A 22,475-nucleotide genomic window follows, 5' to 3' on the forward strand; every position below is an offset into this window, starting at 1 on the left:
GGCGGCCATGGAGGACGACGGGCGGGAATAATCGCTAGGTCAACGACGGCCGTGGCAGCAGCGATTCACTGCTGGTGCGGTACTTGCGGTGACGCGTCAGGCGCGGCACGTGAACAGTGTCAGGCCGGCACGACGGCGCACGCGCCAGGTCTGTCCGAGCTAGCCACCCCACCCATCGGGTCGGGGCCACAGGTGCGGGCAACCCGCCGCCGACGACACGGCGCGCGCGGTCCGGAAAGGATCGGCCCGCGACACGATGGGACCCCACACGTGGCAGGTGGCCGCGGCCGACCCAGCGAGCGATCCCCGTCACGTCCGGTGGCGTCCACGGGCCGCGGCGCGCGGGCGCGGGCGCGTCCCGGTCGCTCTGCCGTGGCGCGCTTCCTCTCTGGCTCTGCCGTCTGCCCGCCCGCCGCGGAACAACGAGCGGTCGTGCGGGCGTGCTCGCTGGGCTGCCGAAAACTGGGCCGAGACTCGAGAGGCTCGCAGTTTGGGCTTTTCGAGTTCCAAATGCGCAGAAACGAGACCAGGCCCATTCTGAAACATAAGCTATTATAAAACTAATTCCATTAGTCGGGCTAATTTGTGAGATGAATTTATTAAGTCTAAGTAAATCAACATTAGCATATAGTTATTGTAGCACAACATGAGCGAATCATAGACTAAGGCATGTTTGGATGACGCACTGGAAACCTGCCTGTGCCAGGCGGCCGATTTCGTCTGCCTGGGGTTAGGATCGCTGCCCAGTCCAGGGTCACATCCAAACAAGCCCTAAAGGCTTAACAAATTTTGTCTTTAAAATTAGCCTTTATTTATACAATTAGTTTTATAATTAGTCTGTATTTTAAAAAAATAGTCTATATTTAATAGGGAGCAACTAGCTGTAGCTTGAGGCGATGGATCGGTGAACCATCACCTGAACAATAACAATATGTGCATATTAAATAGGCCTTAAGCGTCAGTCCAATAAACGGTACAAATAGTATGGGAAGAAATTGATGGCATCACCCATATGCAAAAAAAGTTCATGCTAAAAAAATTTGAAAATTTTAAACCGTACATCCGAATTAAATTTCGATTGCAACATTATTTTTTTATGACAAGATCTTCAAAATAAGACCACACTTGCCTATGTTTGCACAATATTTTAAAAAAAACATTTTTTAATACTTATTAATAAATTTCGGCTACCGGAAACAAATACTTTAACAACACGAATAAATAATAATATACAACGAACAAAATATTACACATCGCGAACATTTGATTATAATGAAAAAAGAATATCACGAACAAATCAGTCAACATCACGGAACAATTTAATCTACAAAGAGAACAAATAATTTGGTGTTGCGAACAAATTAATTACATACAGATAAATAATTCTATGAAGATAAATGCATCAACATTGTGGCCTCATTAGAAAAAAAAGTTAAAAATGCTCAAAAGAAAGAAAGAAAATATTAGCATACATAGAAATATTACACAAAAAAGTAATGTAACAATGTAGGTAGTGGGCCAACATAGCAAGTGCACCAGTTATTAGAAACATATGCTGGGCTGTAACTGGACCAGCGATTTGTATCTATTTGTTTGGACCATAGCAGCATGTTTATTTGGGCCAAGCAACAGCCCGCGCGTCCTCTCAGGGAAAAAAAAAGCAACAGCCTGCGCGTAGGCGACAATGTCGTGCGCGCGATATATAGCTGTTCCGTATTTAATACTGCAAATTAGTATCTTGTATCATGGCGGGATTAAAACTTATGTCCAGTGGATCCAAACGGGCCTTACACTAAACATCTGTATCATGATTGAAACAATCATGATATTTTCAATGTAACGTGCGCGCTTCTCTCTTCCTTTGTATGGGCCTAAAGTGATAAACGGGCCAAATTGCTTGTTACGGTGATGGGCAGACTGTTTTGTCGCGCGCGTGATATACGGACACATGGTCGTTCCAACACCAATCTTAATGTGTTTCAAAAAAATACCAAGCACTTTCGCATGTGTGACTCCGAGCGGACTTGTCACACTAAGGTTTCTCACTCCAGATTTCATATTTTAGGTCTAAAGCAGCCCAACAAACAGTTTCACATGTATAATCCAGTCAAATTTGTTCCAAAACAATTTTTTTCCTCCGGAACAATTTTTAGTTGTTCCAACAATGAAAACAATTGTTCCAAAATAAAAAAAAAATGTTCCACCGTGTATGATGATTTGACTGTCGGTCACACGTGTGACCCTTAATATTTTCGCAATTTGGCTTGCTTTTGTTTAGCAATTACCAATCCTGTAGCTAAAATAACAACCAATACATGGAGTCATGTCATAAGGTAATCCCACTCCCCCAAATTAAATTATAGGTTATTTTGTTTTTTTTTCTAGGTCTATATACTTAGATATACACTATGTCTATATACACATAAAAGATATGCATCTAGAAAAGATAAAATAATATAATTTGGAACATACGAAGTACTAAATAAATGGCAGCTAAAGGTCAGTGACAAGATAAGCATATGAACCCAAATGGTAAGAAAAATCATAAATTTTGACAAATGACTGCTACAAAGAAGATAGCAGCAATTGGAGAATTAAATGGCGAGAGTTTAATTTCTTGCCAAGTTTGCTCCAGGCTCCAGCCTCTAGCAGCCTCTATATAAACATGGACACCAAGCAGTGCCATTGCATTGCAACACCCCGGCAACTAACCCCACATCCAAACGCAAGAGAGATCAGCAACAGCAGCTAGAAACACACCATCTCCCATGGCGCCTCTCAGCAGGGTCCTGTTCTTGGCGGCCATCGTGGTCGTAGCCATGGCGGTCTTGTCACCATCTCCTGCGCATGGACGTCGTGATGACTGTACGTGGTGTTTGCTCACATATATACGTATACGCGCTCGACCCTACCATTTTTCTTTTAACAGATATTTCAGATGCATATGTTTACCCCATCGATCAGTGACAATTACTGATAAATCTACATTTGTGCAGCAAAATGCTACCATCTAAATAAATGCAATATCGAAAACTGCCGCAGCATGTACCAGAGGAACGGTTTCCCCAACCCTGTTGTAACCTGCGGGAACACGCCTCCGGGCACGATACTGGACACCTGCTGCTGCATGAACAACGCTGCTCGGAAACTGGCTTGACTTTCCGTATCGACTATATATCGAGGCCGGCTCTAGCTAGCAGCTGGGTTGGGAATAATGTTAGATTAATCGAAATATTAATTGTGTATCACAACAATTTGAATCTTTCAAACTTTCTTCATTTTGTTCGTTGGCTTGTAAACTCCTTTTATTTAATTAATTTGCACAGTAGGGGGCAACTCCTCCTATTTATTTTACCCGCAAAAAAAAAACTCCTATTTATTTTAAAAAAGAAACTTTTTCATTATTACCATCATCTCATTGTCACGCGGTGGTGCTCACGCGCCGAGCTCCTAAAGGGTTGGGCTTTGGGAATGCAAAAAAGCAAGATTGGGCTGGGCCTCTCTCACACTTGCAAATCCGCTGGATATGTTCACCGGTCGGCGAGGATCTAGCGTCACGGCTACTGATTAAAAATAGCATTTTATTTAAAAAGCAGCGATTATATGGCATCTAAATACACAATTTGAGGATATAAAACCGACGTAAATGCTTTTTAAATAAACAATATCTAAAAAGGTCTCAACATATGATCGGGAAAATAACATCGAAACGTGTGACTAGCAGTCAAACCATTACACAAGACTCAATAACTATTTTTTTCTGGAGCAAAAAAATTTATTGTTGGAACAACTGAAAATTGTTTTAGAACAATTTTAACTAAACTACACATGTGGGCCGGTTTGTTGAGCCAATTTAGACCCAAAACATAAAATCTAGAGTAGGAGAATCTAATGTGACAAGTGTGCTGGGTCAACGTCGCCCCAAAATATGGCCTCGATCTAGCAGGTCGCTGCCGCAGTGGCATTCACAGCGTGCGGGCTCGGTAATGCGGCCGAGAGACTCATGGCTTTTCGAATGCGTGAAAGTGAGACTAGGCCTAGGCCGGCCTCCACTTTATGGATGGATTTCGTTCCCAAACCAAACCAACCACACGAGCCTTGTGCAAGTTAGTTCATCAATAATCAAACAAATTGAGCCTGTGCTGGATTCTCGCAGCGGGTCTGCCTAATCCACCAACGTGAAAATGCCATGCACGGGAAAATGGCTGGTAAAGAAAAAAAAGGGAGAAAACAACGACATGTAATCTGGGTTCAAAAAGCAAATCAAAAGGACAAAGTAATAAAGCAATGTGAGCAAAACAACGCACAGCAGCACACCCGCGCAGCCTATCCAACGTGAATCTATCTGACGCCGGGGCAACTTTGCCCAGAATCTTGAAGTCAATTGGCTTGTTTTTTTTTATAGAAATTAGCAATCTTTAGATAAATAACAATCAATACATGGAGTAATGTTACAAGGTACTCTCATTGTCCCAAATTAAACTTTAGTACCTATCTTGAAGTCAATGAACCTGTTAAGCCTAATTAAACCATCATTATTAGCATATACTCCCTCCGTCCTCAATATAAGTCATTTTGGGATTCAAAATTTGTCCTCAAATATAAGTCATTCTAAGTTGAGAGTGGACCCAAATATCTTAATTGTGCATCCTTTTGCGGGTCTTTTCTAATAGAAAAATGTGCATGCAACCATGAAGGGGAGGTGCATGGGAAAGGACATGCTAGTTTAATTAGCACATTCTCAATGCTTAATAATTAGGGGTAGGAGAGTCTTTTGTACACAACCATAATCTGTCTTAAAAACTCCAGAATGCCTTACATTACAGGACGGATGGAGTATTTACTATAGCGCAACATGAGCAAATCATGGACTAATTAGGCTTAATGGATTCGTCCTGCAAATTAGCCTCCATTTATGCAATTGGTTTTGTAATTAGGATATATTTAATACTCCTAATTGGTATCCAAACATCCGATGTGATGGGACTAAATTATAGGGTGTTGTTTTGTTTTTTTAGTATACATAGCCTGTGTTGTGCACGAAATATACTCTATGTCTATATACATAGCAAAAGATATGCATCTAGAAATGGTAAAACATCTATAATTTGGAACATATAGTAAGTAGTAAGTAAATGGCAGCTAAAGATCAGTGACAAGATAAGATAAGCATATGAACCTTAACGGTAAAAAAATCATAAATTTTGATAAATGATTGCTACTAATGAAGCATATGATGTAGGGACTGAAAGATAAGGCCAAATTGTGAGAGTTCCATGCCAAGTTTAATTTGCTTGAGCCTCAGCCTCTATATAAACATGGACACAAAGCGTTGCATTGCAACAGCTCGGCAACCCAACATCCAAACGCAAGAGAGAGCAACAGCTAGAAACACCATCACATGGCGCCTCGCAGCAGGGTCCTGTTCTTGGCGGCCATCATGGTCGCAACCATGGCGGTCTTGTCACCATCTCCTGTGCATGGACGACATTATACTCAACGTACGTACTGTCTGAACACATACGCACTCGATTCTACCGTCTTTTTTTAACAGACAATTTAGATGTTTCCATGATCGATCACTATATAACCACCCCTGTCAATTTTACATTGATGTAGCACCATGCGGCCATCTACCGGGATGCACTCCAGACCTGTGCCGAAAGATGTGTCAATACTACTATTATATTGGCAACCCTGTTGTAACCTGCGGGAACACGCCGCCGGGCACGACACTGGACACCTGCTGCTGCATGAAACAAGAAAATTGACTTGATTTTCATTATTTATGTTTGCTCTAGCTGGGTGTGGAATGGTAGATGAATCCAAATGTTGTGTATCATAATAATCTGAAGAAGGAAAAAATCATCTTTTTTAACTTTTCTATTATCGATTATATCTTCTTGATTGCATTGCTTTAGCTTAGAGCCTGTTGTTCACTTCTTGCTTCCCATCTCAACCACGATCATTGTCATGCGGTTGTGCTCGTTGGGTTCCCAAAAGGGTTTGGGTTTTTGGATGCAGAAAAGGAAGGCTGGTCTCTCTCTCTCTCTGCTACTGATTAAGTGATCATATCTTATATATTTAAAATTAGTTTTTTTTTCTTATTTATTAAAGCAGCAATTATATATATGGCATCTAAATATACAATGAAGATATGGGACCGAAATAAATGCTCCGTAAACGAACATCTAAACAGAACTCAACATATGATCAGCCAAATACGTCCTCGAGCGAGGTGGCCATGGTAGCGATCCATCACGTCCGATGGCGTCGTCCACGTCCATGTGCCTATCTGCTGCCGTGGCGCACGTCCTCTAACTGCCGGCCGGGCGCTAAGAACATGGCTACTAACGCAGCCGTCCCAGCCGGCTGAGTGCGTGGCCACGCGCCCGTTCTGTTCTGCGCTTGCTGCAGGCTGTGTGCCGGCTGCTGCCTCTATTCGGGCCCATGGGCAGACTTGGATGGCGCGTTTCAGCCTTTCAGCAGGCAGCATTGTAGCCTGCTATAATATTTACTCTTAGCAGTTATATTTTTCTGAAGCTGGAATAATTTTATTAAGAAGCTGGAACATTTTTTGAAGCTGGAATAAAAAAATATTTCAGAAATAAAATTCATCTAAATATAGTTAAGTGTAATTTAATTTTGAAAATCTCGTTATAAGAACTGCAATCTAGTTTTGAAGACGCAAGCGCTATTTGTTGGACCTCTGCATGTACGAATCAGGCTTTTGGATAGCTGCATGCGCCCGAGAAACCTGCATTAAGCCGAATTTTTTTAATTTTTATATTATTTTTTTCCGATTTATCAAAAAAATATGCCGAATTTTTTTTACAAAAATGTCATCCTGCCGCCAGTTCATCCGGCGGAAGGTAGGTACCGCCGGATGAACCGGCGGCAGGTGCACTGTAAAAAACATACTGCCAGTTCATCCGGCGAAAGGTTACTGTAGCATTTTCACTGGCACTGTGGCGACTTACCGCAAAATCAACCGGCGGTACTGTAGCAATTCATTGTAGCACATTTTCAAAAAATTATACCACATTCATATGGATTCGGATGGAGATAAAATTTATAGACCTCGACCAGATCTACAGCTTTGTAATTCAAACTTTTTTTCATTTAGAATCATTCTGGTGTTTAAATAATCGACACAACATTTAGATCTAAAAAATCAGATCTAAACAAGTTGTGCTGCTCATCGGGGGTGCACCGGGAATCAGATCTAAACAACTTTATAATTACAACAAGTCTAGCGTTGTTTAGATAAAAAATTCCCGGTGCACTCCCGATGAGCAGCACGACTTGTTTAGATCTGATTTTTTCGATCTAAATGTTGTGTCGATTATTTAAACACCAGAATGATTTCAAATGAAAAAAGTTTGAATTACAAAGTGGTAGATCTCGTCGAGGTCTATAATTTTCGTATAAATTTTATCACCATCCGAATCCATATGAATTTGTTATAATTTTTTAAAAATGTGCTACAGTGAATTGCTACAGTATGCCTGCCGCCGGTTCATCCGGCGGTACCTTCATTCCGCCGGTTGAACTGGGGCAGGATGACATTTTTGCAAAAAAAAATCGGCATATATTTTTGACAAATCAGAAAAAAAAATATAAAAATAAAAAAAATCCATTAAGCCTGTAATATGTTGCTCGCCCGCCTGCCGTTCTCGCTGGGCTCCCAAAAATGGGCCGAGAGGGTCGCACTGTGGGCTTTTCAAATGTGCAAAAGAGGCCAAGGCCTCTACTTACCGATGGATTTACTATTCGATTCCAAACCAAAGCCAAAAAAAAAAGCCATGTTTTTTTTAGCACCACAGAGCTTTCATTAATCATGATCAAGAGTACAATCAGCGGTGGCTAGCCCCAATAGCCAATCAGGGACATCATCCACCCAAAAGAAACAACGCTCGGACGCCGAGACCAATTGAGCACAATGGTCAGCTACCGAGTTGGCTTCCCTACAAACCCAATGAATTTTAAAATCACTAATACTCCTGACTAACTCTGTGATATCGAAACACAGCCCGCCTATAGCGGTTCTTTCACTGTTGCTACTCTGAAGGCTATCATGCAACATCTTGCTGTCGACAGGGGCGAAGCCACGTTGGATTTCCCTGGTGCCCGTGCACCAGGGTAAACTTCTTTTTACCACTAACTAAATTTTGTTTCACCATATTATCATAGGAAAGTTTGTCAGTTCTTTAGGGTGTGCACCACGGTCGATCTCGCCGTGGCATCGCCCCTGGCTGTCGACCTCCAGCACAACACGTTCGCAGCCAATCTCCAGAGCCAACTCTATCCCCTCCTTCGCCGCCAAAGCTTCTGCAGTCAAAGGGTCTGGGACATCATCAAACCATCGCGCCGCTACCGCTTGGATCCGCCCCTGGTGATCGCGAATGACCACACGAGCACGGCCAGTGCAGGATCCCTGGTCGAAGGCCGCATCGGTGTTGATTTTAAACCAACCTTCCTCAGGTTTCTGCCAGCGCACATTCCTTGCTGGTTTCGGCTTCAGTGTTGGCATCTTCATCGTCGCCAGCTCCTCCAATAAATTAGCAATGTACCATGCCATGGAACCCGGTTCCCAAATCTTCCTGCCATGTCGACGCGCATTACGCCCGGTCCAGAGCCCACGCTCCACAGAGGAAAACAGCAGCCCCTTCAGTCGAACCGGTGTCAGAGAGCAGAACATCTGTCGCCCAAGTAGCTGGATGTAGATCAGGGATTTGCGAGTCCTAGGCATGTTAATGTTATCTTACTGTCATACGGGGATCACATGAGTCGATGATATATGTGGATCACGGGTATATATTTAACTTTGAGGTCATTTAATGGTACAGATTCAATTTTTCCAACTAAAGGGATTTAGCCTCTAGTAAAAAAAAACTAATTTAGCTTGTGCTGGATTCCCGCAGCAGGCCTGCCTAATCCACCACATGCAGATGCATACAGTATGAAACACATGTGAACACTGAGCCATAGCTCGGTCGGCAACTCGCCAGGTGCGCGAGCTTGCCGGCCCGTGTTCGATTCCCATCGGGAGCGACGCGGGGTGTCGCACCGGGAACAGTGTTCCCATGGGTACTGTAGCGTGCGTGAGTGGGGTGTGTGGTGGTGGCGTGAGTGCTGCAGTATGGTGTGTTCCGGTATTTCTCGGACAGCCTCGTCTGCGTTAAGTCCGGTCAGCGTGGGCGACCAAAAATCTTACATAACTCCACAGTGCTCCTAGGTGCTTAAAAAAACACCGTTAGAGTGCTCCTAGGTGCTTTAAAAAAACACCGTTAGGCTATCCACACTCATCGTACTCCAAATTCACCCTCTAAAAAATATTCTTATCCTGGTCATCGAGATTCTCTTCTCTATATCACTTTCTCCCGCACCCATCCATCCTCTATATCTCTATTCTACACCAACTACCAGCCGCGGAACCCACACGTCAGATATTTCTTATCTTTTTTTTAACCTCCCGGCCTCTCTCTCCCCGTTGCTGCTTCCTTGCCGCCCCTCCCCGCGCCCTTCCACTGGCCTCCGCCTCCTCGAACTCAGGCGCGCGACGGCGGCGGAGGCAGAGGCCCGCGTGGTGGCCAAGGTCCGAATACCCACTCCCTGCTCCCTCCGCCACCATCCCCTTGGTCCCCGGCGGTCCTCGGCGGCGCCCCCTTGCTTCGTGTCTCGCCAGGCCGGAGCAGCTCGCGACCGGGGTTGGCCGCGGAGCGCGCGGCACGCGGCGGCTGGAGGCCGTGATGGCGTGTGGCTGGGTAGAGAGCGCACGGCGCGTGGCTGGGCAGGGAGCGCATGGCGAGCGGCCGGGCAGAGGGCGCGGGGCCACCTTGCCACGCCTCCTCGTAGCCTTCCTTCTCCGCCCACCTCCTCGCCAGCGGCCACCTGCTCCCTCTGCCTGTGAGGCGCGGGGCCGCGCCACCACCTCCCCTTCTCGATTCGGCAGTGGAGGCCTCGAGCTCCACCGGCCTAGATCCGCGCGGGTCCATGGCCTCCACCTCCCTCCTCGCCGGAGCGGCGGCGGGCACGACGCGGCGAGGCGGCGACCGGATCCAAGCGGAGCGCGGTTCGGCGACCAGATCTAGGCGGCCATGGCAGTAGCTCGGTCGGGGCCACGGCGGCGGCGACCGGAGCCACGCCTCCCCGCCAGCCACATCGCGCGGCTCCGGTCACCGGCTCGCCTCCCCGTTGGCCACCTGTGCTCTCCCGCCGCTCGTACTCTGCTCCTTCCCCTCTTCCCTCTTTGGGCGTGAAGGCAAGGCCGCCGGATCGGGCGCGCGGGCCCCATGCCACGTTGGCTGATGGCGGACGCCCGGGAAGCCCACTATTCCTGGCGAAAACGGGATCATCTGCTTGAGTAGCGGATGCTTCCCAGGACGCCACTGCAGGCATTTTTTCGGAAAATGGCTCCTCCAGGATCCTTTTTCAGGATCCCACTGCGGATAGCCTAGCATGTATATTGCACGAGGGAATGTCCGGCACTGTATAATCTGGGTCCAAAAATCAAATCAAAAGGACAAACTAATAAACCAACGTTAGCAAGCATCCAATTGCCGCATAAGCACGCATCCACTACAAGAAATGTGGTGATCTATGACGAAAATTTTATGACATTTTAATGGAGCATCACAATTGCACACAATCTATGACGAATTTGAAGATATGGACCCTAGGCCCAGAACTTTATGATGTTTTATTGAATTCGTCATAATTGAGCTCACAAAATATGACATTTTATTGAATTTGTCATAACTGAGCCCACAAAACATGACGTTAAAAATCGTCATAGCTATTTTAACTATATGTTTTGACATGTTTCATTTTCAATTCAAGTTTTTGCTTCTCTTATTTGATGCTTATGTGGCAGCCTAGTCAGCGCACATGAAAAGGAAACTAAAAGCCTTAAACCAAATTTCAACATTCTACTAAGTCCTATTCTACTCCCTATCCTCCCGTGGTGCATACATATGTGATTGAATAAAAAAAGTGATTGGAAAAATTTGAATTTGGCGTTAAACCTATCCTCCCGCAGTATGCATATGTGATTGGGAAAAAAATTGTCGTGTTAAAAAAAAATAGAAGCAGGGAATCGAACCTTGCATCTCTGGCTTTGGAGAAGAGAGCAAATAGCACTACACCACTTCTACATTTGTGATATAGAGTAGTGTTGTAATCTATATATTCTATATAGACGGAACCCACTAAGCACCATTTACTCCTCTTTCTCTGCAACGACGTTAAGCCACATCACTTCTATTTTCATTACCGTCAGATTATAAGTGTCCTCTAAAATCCATCCGTCCATGTATCATCCCCTCATCATCCACTAGCATTAACCATAATGATCATAATCCTCCACTAGCATCACCCACAATGATCCTAACTCAAATACCACTACTGATGGCTTTTCAACTCAGCGTCTGACTTCTCTGCTCCCTTCCCGCAACTATAAAAATGCACATCCTCTCATAGATTTATTAAAAAATTCTCTCAAATCTCGCAGCAATGCGCGGGGAATCACCTAGTTATACATAAGGCGCAGTCAGTGAATAAATTTGGCAAAATAACGGCGCGGAAGTGTTACCAGTATGCTGCGCCTCTGTTTGTGACTAAGTGAGGTATTATTCCATTTTATCTAATCACTGAGAAAATAGATCTGCTAAGAAAAAAAACGTGTGGTGTGTGGTGTGCAGTTGGGGTTCGAACCTGGCTGGCTGGGTTCTCCAAGCTCGGGCCTTTCCACTACACCATGCGTCTGTTAATTTTGTCTAGTAAATGGTACTTTTTTATACTTTCTCTAATGCTTGCTGGGATTGAGATGAAGAACACATGAATAATTCATCTTTCTCTTTTTAATTTGGATTTCAAAGTTACAGATGGTTTTTCTCCCTCATAATAACTCCAAATTTGATAGGAATTTTTTCTGTTTTTTTCTAAAATTATTATATTTCATTTAGTGGCATTTTTTTAGTTATTTACTATATTCTATCGGATCTTTTTCCTAAGGCTTGTTTTCTCCACAAAAAAGAAAATAGAGTAAACAATTTTTTTGCACAACAAGTGCTAATGTAAATCGACAAATGCTAATAGGAGAGTGAAGGTAAGATTGTGTCCAAAGTTGATGTTTATGTGAGCAAGAAAATACTTTAGGATGTATAAATCTCAAAGTTTGAGTTGAGTTGTATGAAACAATGTGAGGAGTCTATCCATTCTATGAACAATATATACTTCAATCTTCATGAAATCTTTTGAAATTTTAATGTTAAGCTTATAAACCCATAAACTAATTCTATGCCAATTTATATAATTTTCAAAAAGGTTTTAAATATTATTATCATTATTTTATAATAAGGTTTTGAGTAGAAATTTGAACTATCCCTAACAAACATTTCAAATTTCATCTATTTTTATGATATGAGCTATAATTGAACAACCATACTTAAAATTTATTTTTAGGAGTTTTCTAAATAGTATTTGAAATAGAAGTATTTCAAATTGTAATTATTTTCTATAAACATGCAGAAAATCATTTCAATTATTAAAAATAGTAAAGGAGCTCAAAATTTTTTGAAACTTCTACAAAACAGCTTATATGTAGTCTATTATATATAAAAAATATATTGGTACATACAAGATAAATATTCTTACTTGTTACTTCACAATGGTGCAATAAAATGATAAAAAAAAAAGATAAATATTAATTAAACCAGGCCCAGTTCAGCCCAAGTGGCCCAATTGATTTTGACCGTCCATTCCCGATCCAACGGCTGGGATCGCTCCTCCATGGTATAAATTAAGCAGAAACCCTAGTTCTACAGGTTACACTCCACACTCACATCCCCTCCTGCCTCCTCTCTCGCAGCGTCCTCCCTCCTGCCCTCTACGCATGGCGGCGGCGCACGGCCCGGCCACATCGCCGCCCCTTCCTACCCCGCCTCTACGCACAGCGGCGGCGCAAGCCCGGCAGAGGCTGGCCTCTGCGCACAGCAGCGGAGGCCCTACGAAGGCGTCGCGCCCGCGCCTCCCGCTGGAGCCGAGGCCTCAGCGAGCGCCAGCTGCTCAAGCTGGCCGGACCTGTGGCTGGCTGGACATGTGGCTGGCCGGACCTGTGCTCGCCTGCCTCCCGAAGCCCCACCTCACGGGCTGGTCTGCGATGGCGGCGGATCTCCTCCCTTCAGATCTGCTCCCGAACACGGCGTCGGAGTAGACTCTCTCCCCCGATGCATCCGGCCCCATCGGCGAGATCCGTCGCCGTCATCCACCCCGGCCTCGGCAGCCAACAGATCCACCCACCACCTCGGTCCCCTTGTCAATCCTCATCGTCTTCTTCACGATTCAATCCCTAACTTAATATCTCTGTTGCTTTTGTTTCACAGCTTGGGCGCCCAAACTCGACACAGATTTGCAAGCGAGAGGGGCGGAGCTACCAGCCGAGCGCGCTGAAGCCGGCAAGGGATGGCAGTGGCCCGTGCGCCCAGCGCGTGCGTTTGGGCATGAGGCGGAGAGGAGCAGCGGTTCCATAATATTTTTTTTATTGTGCGGAGAGGAGTAGGAGGTGGAGGCGAGTCATTTGGAATGCTGATCTCGCTAGAGACATGTCCACTTTGTTCTTTTTTTTGTAGTAAAGAAATAATCACGTTTTGATAGGAATTTTGCAGGGATTGATATTCAGCAGCTATATGTTCCTTATTTCGCACACTGTACTTAGAATTGCATGTTGTTTAGGGGTAATTTTTTCTAACTCTGAACATCCTAGTCATCTACTCTACAAACATACCTGCCAAGGCTTTTTCATGTTTGATGTTACCAGCCAAAGTTTGTGATGCGGGGCACGCTGCTCTACAACCTGCCATGGAAGATCCCCTGCAAGCTCATGAACATCAAGCTGAAGATAGTAATTAGTAACACTTCGATGTGAGAATGCTCACACACTGATGCTCGATCTTTCATTTTTTTTGTCTCCTCTGCTAGAAACACTATAATTTCTGTAGCTAACGGGTACTGATATGGCTCAATATTCTCTAGTTTCTAGCAAGAGGAAGTTATTCACATTTGACTACTCATTGCTGATGTACTAATCTCTGACTCTGATCTTTCTTTACTTTTGGTGTGCAGGTGCTGTTGCTGGTGGAACCGAATCCTACATCCTGGGGCTGCAACATCCCGTAAGTGATGCATTGCCTTTTCCAATATACCATGTTTGTGTTATCTTATACAATGTATCATGCTTGTTTACTTATTTGTCAAAGTAACATGATCTGGTAAAAGTAACTTTATTCATGTAAAGTTATTACTGTAACCTGTTCAAATTTGAGTCTACTTTAAATTGCTTGTTTTTAATTGAATGATTATCTTCTCCAGGCTATTCTGGTGGTCATGTGTCAACTGTTGGGTCTCTAGTTGTAGCTATTCTGGTGCTTTCTATTTACATGTTTAGAATAAATTACTAGAAATTGTTTTCTATGGCGAGTATTGAAAAACTATACTGGTAATAATTCTATTTTGCACTTGTGCTAGTACTCTGGCATGCATTTGAAATGTTACCATGATGCTTGTTTCATGTTGCCTGACAACTAGCTCACTTTTGATCTACTCATCTTTGTACCGTGACTCTAATCTTTTTGAGTTTTACTGTGCAGGTGCAATGGTGTTCTGTTAGCTTTTGGTAGAACTTCAAATCAAACTTTGTTGCTGCTGGTTCATATTCTTTATGAAACCCACCTTTTGTTGTTTCTGGTCAACTATGTAGTCTTGGAATGTTACTACTACTTTTCATAGATGGAAATGTATGTGATAGAAATATTATTCATGTCAATTTCGGCCTGAATGGGTTGTGTATAAAGCTAAATCTGAATAACTAATAATTAATTTTGGGCTGAAATTAGACCAAACTTAGTGCCCCACTCAGAATTGGGCCCATCCACTCATGGGTTGTGCTGCTGATGTCACCTGCCACATCGCTTGCCATGTCACTTGCCACGTCGCTCGCCACGTCACTTGCCACATTGCTTGCCACATCAATCGCCACATCACCTGCCATATCAACGCCACTTTCCATGTCATTGCCATGCCATCCGCCATGTCATTGTCCACGTCAATTTACACGTCATCATTGCCATCCACGTCATCACCATATCAGCAGCCACGCCATCCTCCATGTCATCAATGTGTGACTGAAGCGTCCCCTCATAAGAGAGAACTTAAATGTGATACAAAACACCAGTCCCAGGAGGCTGATGCCACATTTATTACATCAGATGGTTCAAAACCGTACAAACCTTGGAGGACACTCGATACAGATAATAATAATAATTAACCAAGCTACGACATAACACCAGACCGCAAACCACATGTGGTCTATCACGGGCTCAGAGTATTGCGACAGCGGCGGCATCCCAACAGGGCCGGTTCCATAGGCAAGGTTGGGTGTAGAATGATAACCCTACTCAGTGTCGTCTGGAACGAAGTCTGGGTCTTCTTCTGTAAAAAGTAAGAGTGAGGTGAGTACAAACGTACTCAGCAAGTCCAACCACACCCACGGAGGGGGTTATATCAGAATGATATGCATAGGTAAATCAAGGATAAGGTTACGGTTTAATTTGCAGAAAGCTAAATTTTGATGCGGGGTTTATTTAACAGAAAACCTTTTAGAAAATCAGTTTTGTAGTAATATGGAGTTCAAGTTTTAAACTGCTACTGGACTCCCCGTCCGTCGTAGCACACGGCACAACTGCCGGACACAATTCCAAAACAACACACACCAGCCCATCCCAATGAAACACTAGTTATGTGACCACACCGTAACTCGCCCAATACCGTGGGCACGGCTATTCGAATAGATTCTTAACTCTGCAGAGGTGTGCAACTTTACCCACAAGTAGGATACCACAACTCGAACACCGTCATGTCGGTGTAGATCCCAACATAGCCATTACCCACCATAGCTAAGCCTGACTAGCCATCACGGGATGCACCAAGGGGTCATCGACCGTTCACTTAGGTATAACCGGGCATAAGTCACTCGGGGCTTATCCCTTTTCCTTAGTCACCCGTTGCTCTTAGCTCTCCTGATGGCTATCACACCAACTAGTGGGATTTATGCTACGCCGTTGCCCATTCAACGGTCGAGTGGTTTGCACGATAGTGGAGTTAGGTGAGATGACACACCAACTCGGTCCTTAGACACGACAAGATGGATATCTCCCTTCTTTGCCCTGCCACATTGGCACGAGCACACCTAATGGCAAATCCGTAGAAATGCCATCCATCCCGTCTACACTTTCCTTACAAAAACACCACATTTATCCCATCCCACACGCACATATTTTCTTTATAAAAATAAACTGTATTATGAGTAAAGTCCTAAGCGTTCTAATATCGATTAACGTCCAAGCAAAATCAGACATTAATCTAGGTGGTCAAGGAATGGTCATCACAAATCAAGGGGTGGCTATCCAACCGTGTTTTCATGCAAGCGAAACACATGCAATTTATTAAAACAGGCCATCGGGTTGTGTTTATAAAAACTAGGACAGAAACATGCATCAAAGGATGGGATTGAACTTGCCGTCTTCGTAGCCTTCGGGGAAGTCCTGTCCTTCGGGCTCGGGGTCGCGGAACTGGTCCTCGTTCTCCTGCTCACAGTACTGCTCGTTGACGGGCTCTCCTTCGTTCACTCCGCGGTCTACAGCACACACAACAAGCATCCAATCAAAACAAGATCTATCGTTGAGCTCGAATCGGAATCACATAAAATATGGAGATAGAAGTGGCATTTTTGAGTGTCTTCCTAATGGCATGGCCAAGATTTGGTTATGAGTGGCGTGGTAAAAGTTTTGGGTTAATCAGAGTTCGTTTGGTACATAAAATAATAGTTTGTGTAAAAGTCTAGGGGTCGAATAAGGGTCTAGGGACCTGATTGTAAATATTTCGGAGGAACCAGGGGCCTGTCTAAGATTTCTAGGAGTATCTGGGCTTAATAGGAAGGTGTAGGGGCTTAATTATTATTAAGTTTAAATAGTGGAGGATTTGTTTGCAAAAAAAACAGAAGGGCCCTTTTAGGAAAAAAGCCCATAAGGAGTGGGGGTTCTTTTGAGAAAACAAGGAAGACTAGGGGGTTTTGGGCAAAACGCCCCTCCTTCTTCTACCACGCGACCAGAACAGGGGATGGGGAGGGCGGCGCTTGGCGCCGGCGATTCGGCGGCGTGGGGGCTCAGTGGCGGCTCGGGGTAGGGGGAAAAGGAAGAGGGAGCTGTGGGGAGTCGATCCCCTGCCTCACCTCGGGTGGGGGTGGCGCACAGAGGCGGGGCGACGGGAACGGGCGGCGGCGGGCGGAAACGGCTGCGGCGGCGGCGCTGGCGCTGAGGGGAGGAGGCGGCGATGGCTGTGGCGGCTTGGGTGTGGAGGAGCGGCGCTAGGGGGGCTTTTATAGACCGAGTAGGTCGGTGGAGCGGTGGAGTTGGGTGGCCGGCACAGCGAGGTCCGCGGGTGGCCATTAATGGCGTTCTGGCCCCTTGCGGGCGTCGCTGAGCGAGGCACGGGCGGCGAGGCGGCCACAGTGGACGGGACGCGAGCGGCAGCGGCGAGCACAGGGTGATGTTGTGCGGCCCAGGGCGATGGCGCTAGCGGCGAGGGCGGGCGCTGTGCGTGGCCGCGTGCTCGGGGCGGGGCGACGTGGGCGAGCACGTGGGCGCAGGCGAGCGGGACCGGGGCAAGATGCTAGCGGCGGGCGTCTCGGCGTTGAGCGGGGCGGCGCAGCGACGGGTGGCGCGCGGCGTGGCCAGGCACATACGCGGGCACGGCGAGCGGCGCGGGTGTGGACCGGCGCGCGGTGCGGGCACGCGGTGCGCGTGCGCGTCGCAGCTCGGCGCGACGCGAGCGTGCGCGCGCGGGCGCACGTTCGGCCGGGGCAGGGCGCTGCGGTGCGCGCGAACGCGGCCGGTAGGAGCGTCCGGAGCGGGGCGGCGTGGCGCGCGTGCAAGGCCGGCGCGGTGGTCAGGCCGCTCGGCTCGGGGAGGAGGGGAGGCGTGCGCACCGGTAGCAGCCGGGCAGGCGCGCGCACAGGGGCGGGGCGAGCGAGCTGGGCGTGCGCGGGGAAGAGGGCCGGGCACGGCGGCGCTCGGGCGTGCGGGAGCGAGGCAGAGGAGGGAGAGGGAGGAGGAAGGAGAGAGGGAGAAAAAGAAAAGGGGAAAAAAAAGGGGAAAAGGAAATGGAAAAGGGAAAAAGAAATAGAGGAAAAGAAAAGAAAAAAAATGGGAGAGAGGGAAAAGGAAAAGGAGAGGGAGGGGGCGGTGCGCGCCAGGGGCGACTGCGGCCGCGGTCGGCCACGCGTGGCGTCGCCACGCGGGTGCGGGCCACGGGGAAAGGGCACGCGGCCAGGGGAAAAAGGGAGGAAAAAGAGGGAGCGGGATTCGCGGCGGCCGGTCGCGACGCGTCGCGTTGGATGGGAAGAGATGGGACGCGAAATGATTTCGGGTGTCAGTCGATCAGGAGAAAAATCTAGGATTCAGGGTTTAAGGGAGAGTCGAGCTCAACGACTAAGCAAAACAATTTTAGCGCACGATTTAAATTAGTGAATTTTCGGGATGTTACAGTGACATGGCAATAGAATCTGTGACGAAAATTATACTGTTCGTGATGTTAATTTTCGTCATAGAAAACGGGCTTGGGTTGGGCTTCAGGAGGCCCGGAGACATTCCATGACAGTTTTAAAACGTCATGGATCAAGCAATTTATGACGAAAATTTAAGGAACGTCACGAGATGTGATACGCTCAATACATGACGTTATTTGAGATCATCATAGATACTGTTTTATGACGGTTTTTCAGTGATCTGTGACGAAATTCAATCGTCATGGATCACCAGATTTTTTTAGTGATCCTAACCAACACGATGCCAGTCTCAGTGGGAGTGTCATCGGTACAATTACCGAAAGAGTAACTTGGTAATCGAGCCGGAAAAGTGTCATGGTGATGACACTCCTCTCACATCTCGTGACACTTTCCCTCGTCTCTTTTCATAATGAGGCTGCCATGTTAGAAAAATTAATGTTCATGACACTCCCACTAAAATTGGCCTAACATGGGGGGACTTTGACTGGAACCTTGAAGTCAATTACTATCTTGCTTTTGTTTAGCAATCCTGTATAGGTAAATAACAATCAACACATGGAGTCATGTTAGAGTAAGGCTAATGATTTAGCCCGTTGCTGGCTACAAGAATCTTTGCAGTTCATCTCTCAGCCCAATCGTATAGTGGTTTAGCTCTCCACTATTAATATATGATCCACTTTGTCTATCTCAAAAAAATTTCTTGATTCTTATGGCCCTATTTAGTTGGTGAAAAGTTATTGGTTTTGGTATAGCACATTTCGTTATTACTTGACAAATAATGTCCAATCATAAACTAATTAGGCTTAAAAGATTCATCTCATGCTAATTAGTTAAACTATATAATTAATTATTTTTCAACTGTATTTAATGCTTCATGCATGTGTCCGAACATTCGATGTGACGGTTATTGTAGAAAATTTCTTGGGAACTAAACTGGACCTATGTCAAAGTTGGTTGTAAGCTTGCAACCCATTTTTCCTCTCTCTGCTCCATCTCAACATTCAGTCTGGTTATAGCCTACCATAATACTTGTTCTTACAAGGTACTCATATTGTCCCAAATTAAATTGCTGGTGCTGCTGCTGCTGGCAGTAGTGCTGCTGCTACGCGCAGTAGTGCTGCCGGAAAATGGCGGCGGCGCCGACCTTCGTTGGCTGCAACTGTTCCATTCGAATGTCATGATAATTTTGGATTTTTTTAATAAAAATGGCGTGCTATTCTATTTTCCTAGTAGCAGGTGTACTCTTTTGTTAGCTAGCTTCACAAAAGGAGTCTTGTCTTTTGCTGACGAGCGTGTCTGTCGATGAAACTGGGCCTGAAAGCTTGCAGAGAAGGGCGTGACGCTGACACACAACAGCCCAATGGGCCCAGAAAGACAAACTGTTTTTGCAGCCCATATATCCGCTGCCTGCAGCAAAAAGAAAACGAGTCTTGTTCCCCTTTTCTTTCTTCAGAGGACCATCGATGGCGCCTGGGGACAGAACAGAACATGAGTCGATCGAATCACCAAAAAGCAGAGTAGAGGAATCATCATGCATGTCATCATACATATAAGAGTACCTTGGCTGTTATTAATGGTACATGGTAGAGACATCTCAACACATACAACCATTAGAATTTGGAATCCAGAACAAGGATCGACGGTGGTCCGGCCATGGAGGCCGGCAGGCAGGCCAGCAGCAGGATGAAGATGATGATGAAGAAAGCAAATTAAGCACAAGCACATGCGCAACAACAGATCTACTTGGTGAACTCGATGGCCCATGCGTTGGCGTAGATGTAGGTGGCCTTGAACCCGGTGAAGCCGGCGCCCTTGGCGAGCTCCTCGAACTCCCTCTCGTAGCGCTCCTTGCCGCCGGGGTTGTGCGCGAGCATGATCATGTCGACGTGGAACACGCCCTGCGCCTTGGGCGTGGCCTCCGGGTTCACCGGCAGGATGCACTCGACGGCGATCACCTTGCCGCCGGCGGGGAGCGCGTCGTAGCAGTTCTTGAGGATCGCCGCGCAGTGGGCGTCGCTCCAGTCGTGGAGGATCCACTTCATGAGGATGGCGTCTCCGGCGGGCACGGCCTTGAACATGTCCCCGCCGACGTGCTCCACGCCGGGGAACGGCGGCGCCTCGGAGATCACGTGGGGCAGGTCGAAGTTGACCCCCCTGATGCCGGGGTAGCGGGAGGTGATGGCGTGCAGGGTGGCGCCGACGCCGCCGCCGACGTCGACCAGGGTGCCGACGCCCTCGAAGCCGGCGTAGAACTCGAGCAGCTTCTTGGTGATGATCACCGAGTGGTTCTTCATGCCCTCGTTGAACACGCGGTTGAAGCGCGGGTCCGTGCCGTGGTACTCGAACGCCGTCATGCCGTACGCCTTGTTGAACGGGATGCCGCCCTCCAGCACCGCGTCCTTGAGGTAGTACCTGGCATCACGAATTTGAACATTTAAAATTTTGGTCAAAATTTGCCAAACAGAGAGTACTGCTACTGACCGAGTTCCAGAAGGAACAGGGCAAGAATCTGTCAGCATCAGCCAACATGGCAATTGCCAAATACTAGTAGACTGTGGCCTGTTGTCCATGTGCTTGTTTTCCACATCTTTTGGCCTGTTCACACACACGCCAAACAATTCGGCTGTCTGAACTCTGAAGATTCACCTCCAGTTGGTGGCCCGGAGGCTCAGTCCAGCGCAGCACGGGCCATTTTCCAATCCTCGTGGTAGGATTAGGAGGATTTCTTGCGAAATCTGAGCCGTCATCCGATCCAACACGGACGGCTCCGGATTCGAATCTAGAAAGTGGCCTGTCTATGTTCCTTCTCCAAGGTTCGCAAGAGGATGGAGACAACTTTGGTGCTTGCTTACTTTTCTCTCCTATTTTTTACTACTTTTCCATTTTTTCAGTTTTTTTTTGCGTTTCATATTTAGAGAAACATTATGGATAACCTAACTACTCTGCAAGCTTCTACTGCTACTTGCAATCTACAACCACTCCACCGTATTAAGTTCAGTGAAGAAAAAAAACAAAACAAAAACAAAACTAATTAATCAGCTCAAAGCTGATGCAGCAAGAATAATTTTCGATGGAGGACTCACACTCACCAGCTCTCCATGAGGACCTTGTCCTGGTTCATGAGCGCGAGCGCGGCCATGGAGACGCCGTCCTCGTTGGGGGTGAGCCACTTGCACACCGGCGCGGCGGCGTACCGGCGCGAGTACCGGCCGTCCTTGCCCTCCTCCATCCGGCACCTGACGACGTCGTAGGAGGCGAGCAGGCGCAGCATGCGGTCGACCATGGCCGCCGCGTCCGGGTTGGCCGGCGCCACGGGCAGCCGCGCCACCACCTCCTCCGGCGCCAGCGCCGCCGCGGGGTCCTTCTGGAGCACCTCCAGCAGGCCCAGCTCGATGGCGTTCTTGAGCGTCATCGGCAGGATGGACGACGACGCCAGCTGCAGCGCGTACATGCACGCCTCCTCGTCCGCGGCCGCGGCCGCGGCCACGTCGGCGGCGGTCGAGCCCATGGCTGATGGCTGGGCTGGCTGGCTGCCGGGGGCGAGCTCGAGGGGACTTCTTGCCGGCGGCGTTGATGAGCTGCTCAAACCGAGAGGAGGCTAGTGGCGTGTCCGCGTGTGTGCTCAGTGCTGGGAATGAGACGGGGTTATATGGGGCCGGAGGCTTCACCAACTGCTTTTTTTTTAAAAAAAATTCCTCTCTCATTTCATCAACTGATTTTTTTTTTGGGAACGAAAAGTTGAGCTAGATTGAAAGATGCCTGGCACTGAGAAAAAAAGCAGGTAGCTCACTAGCAATGAGCAATGATGCACGGATCGTGGTTAAGATAAGTAGGGTCCATCAATTTGTTGGTG

General features: G+C 46.9%; 2 protein-coding genes across 5 annotated transcripts; one reads left to right on the top strand and one right to left on the bottom strand.

Annotated features, from left to right (window-relative positions):
• Positions 1-12,830: 12,830 nt before the first annotated feature.
• Positions 12,831-14,900, top strand: LOC120711448. 4 transcript variants are annotated; one of them, XM_039996968.1, is made up of 5 exons: positions 12,831-13,570; positions 13,668-13,736; positions 13,820-13,903; positions 14,125-14,174; positions 14,649-14,900. In XM_039996968.1, exons 2-5 carry the CDS (start codon positions 13,689-13,691, stop codon positions 14,785-14,787), a joined length of 321 nt encoding a protein of 106 aa, XP_039852902.1. In that variant the 5' UTR covers positions 12,831-13,570; positions 13,668-13,688; the 3' UTR covers positions 14,788-14,900. The 4 variants fall into 4 exon arrangements, 2 of the variants coding, with proteins under 2 accessions (XP_039852902.1, XP_039852901.1); XR_005690293.1 differs by having other exon boundaries at positions 12,831-13,736; positions 13,820-13,923; XM_039996967.1 differs by having other exon boundaries at positions 12,831-13,736.
• A 5,240-nt stretch (positions 14,901-20,140) lies between these two features.
• LOC120711449 (caffeic acid 3-O-methyltransferase-like) lies at positions 20,141-22,253 on the bottom strand. The gene is made up of 2 exons (XM_039996969.1): positions 21,712-22,253; positions 20,141-21,034 (listed from the first exon to the last, which is right to left on the bottom strand). Exons 1-2 carry the CDS (start codon positions 22,128-22,130, stop codon positions 20,362-20,364), a joined length of 1,092 nt encoding a protein of 363 aa, XP_039852903.1. The 5' UTR covers positions 22,131-22,253; the 3' UTR covers positions 20,141-20,361.
• Positions 22,254-22,475: the final 222 nt, after the last annotated feature.

Source organism: Panicum virgatum, chromosome 6K, assembly GCF_016808335.1.
Source record: "Panicum virgatum strain AP13 chromosome 6K, P.virgatum_v5, whole genome shotgun sequence".
In the NCBI taxonomy this organism is placed as follows: Eukaryota; Viridiplantae; Streptophyta; class Magnoliopsida; order Poales; family Poaceae; genus Panicum; species Panicum virgatum.

Coding starts and splice junctions, on each gene's coding strand:
- LOC120711448 (XM_039996967.1), top strand. CDS start 13,689: ATGTTCCTTATTTCGCACACTGTACTTAGAATTGCATGTTGTTTAGGG. Junction 13,737..13,819: donor GAATTGCATGTTGTTTAGGG/GTAATTTTTTCT, acceptor TGATGTTACCAG/CCAAAGTTTGTGATGCGGGG. Junction 13,904..14,124: donor TGAACATCAAGCTGAAGATA/GTAATTAGTAAC, acceptor TTTGGTGTGCAG/GTGCTGTTGCTGGTGGAACC.
- LOC120711449 (XM_039996969.1), bottom strand. CDS start 22,130: ATGGGCTCGACCGCCGCCGACGTGGCCGCGGCCGCGGCCGCGGACGAG. Junction 21,035..21,711: donor AAGGTCCTCATGGAGAGCTG/GTGAGTGTGAGT, acceptor TCGTGATGCCAG/GTACTACCTCAAGGACGCGG.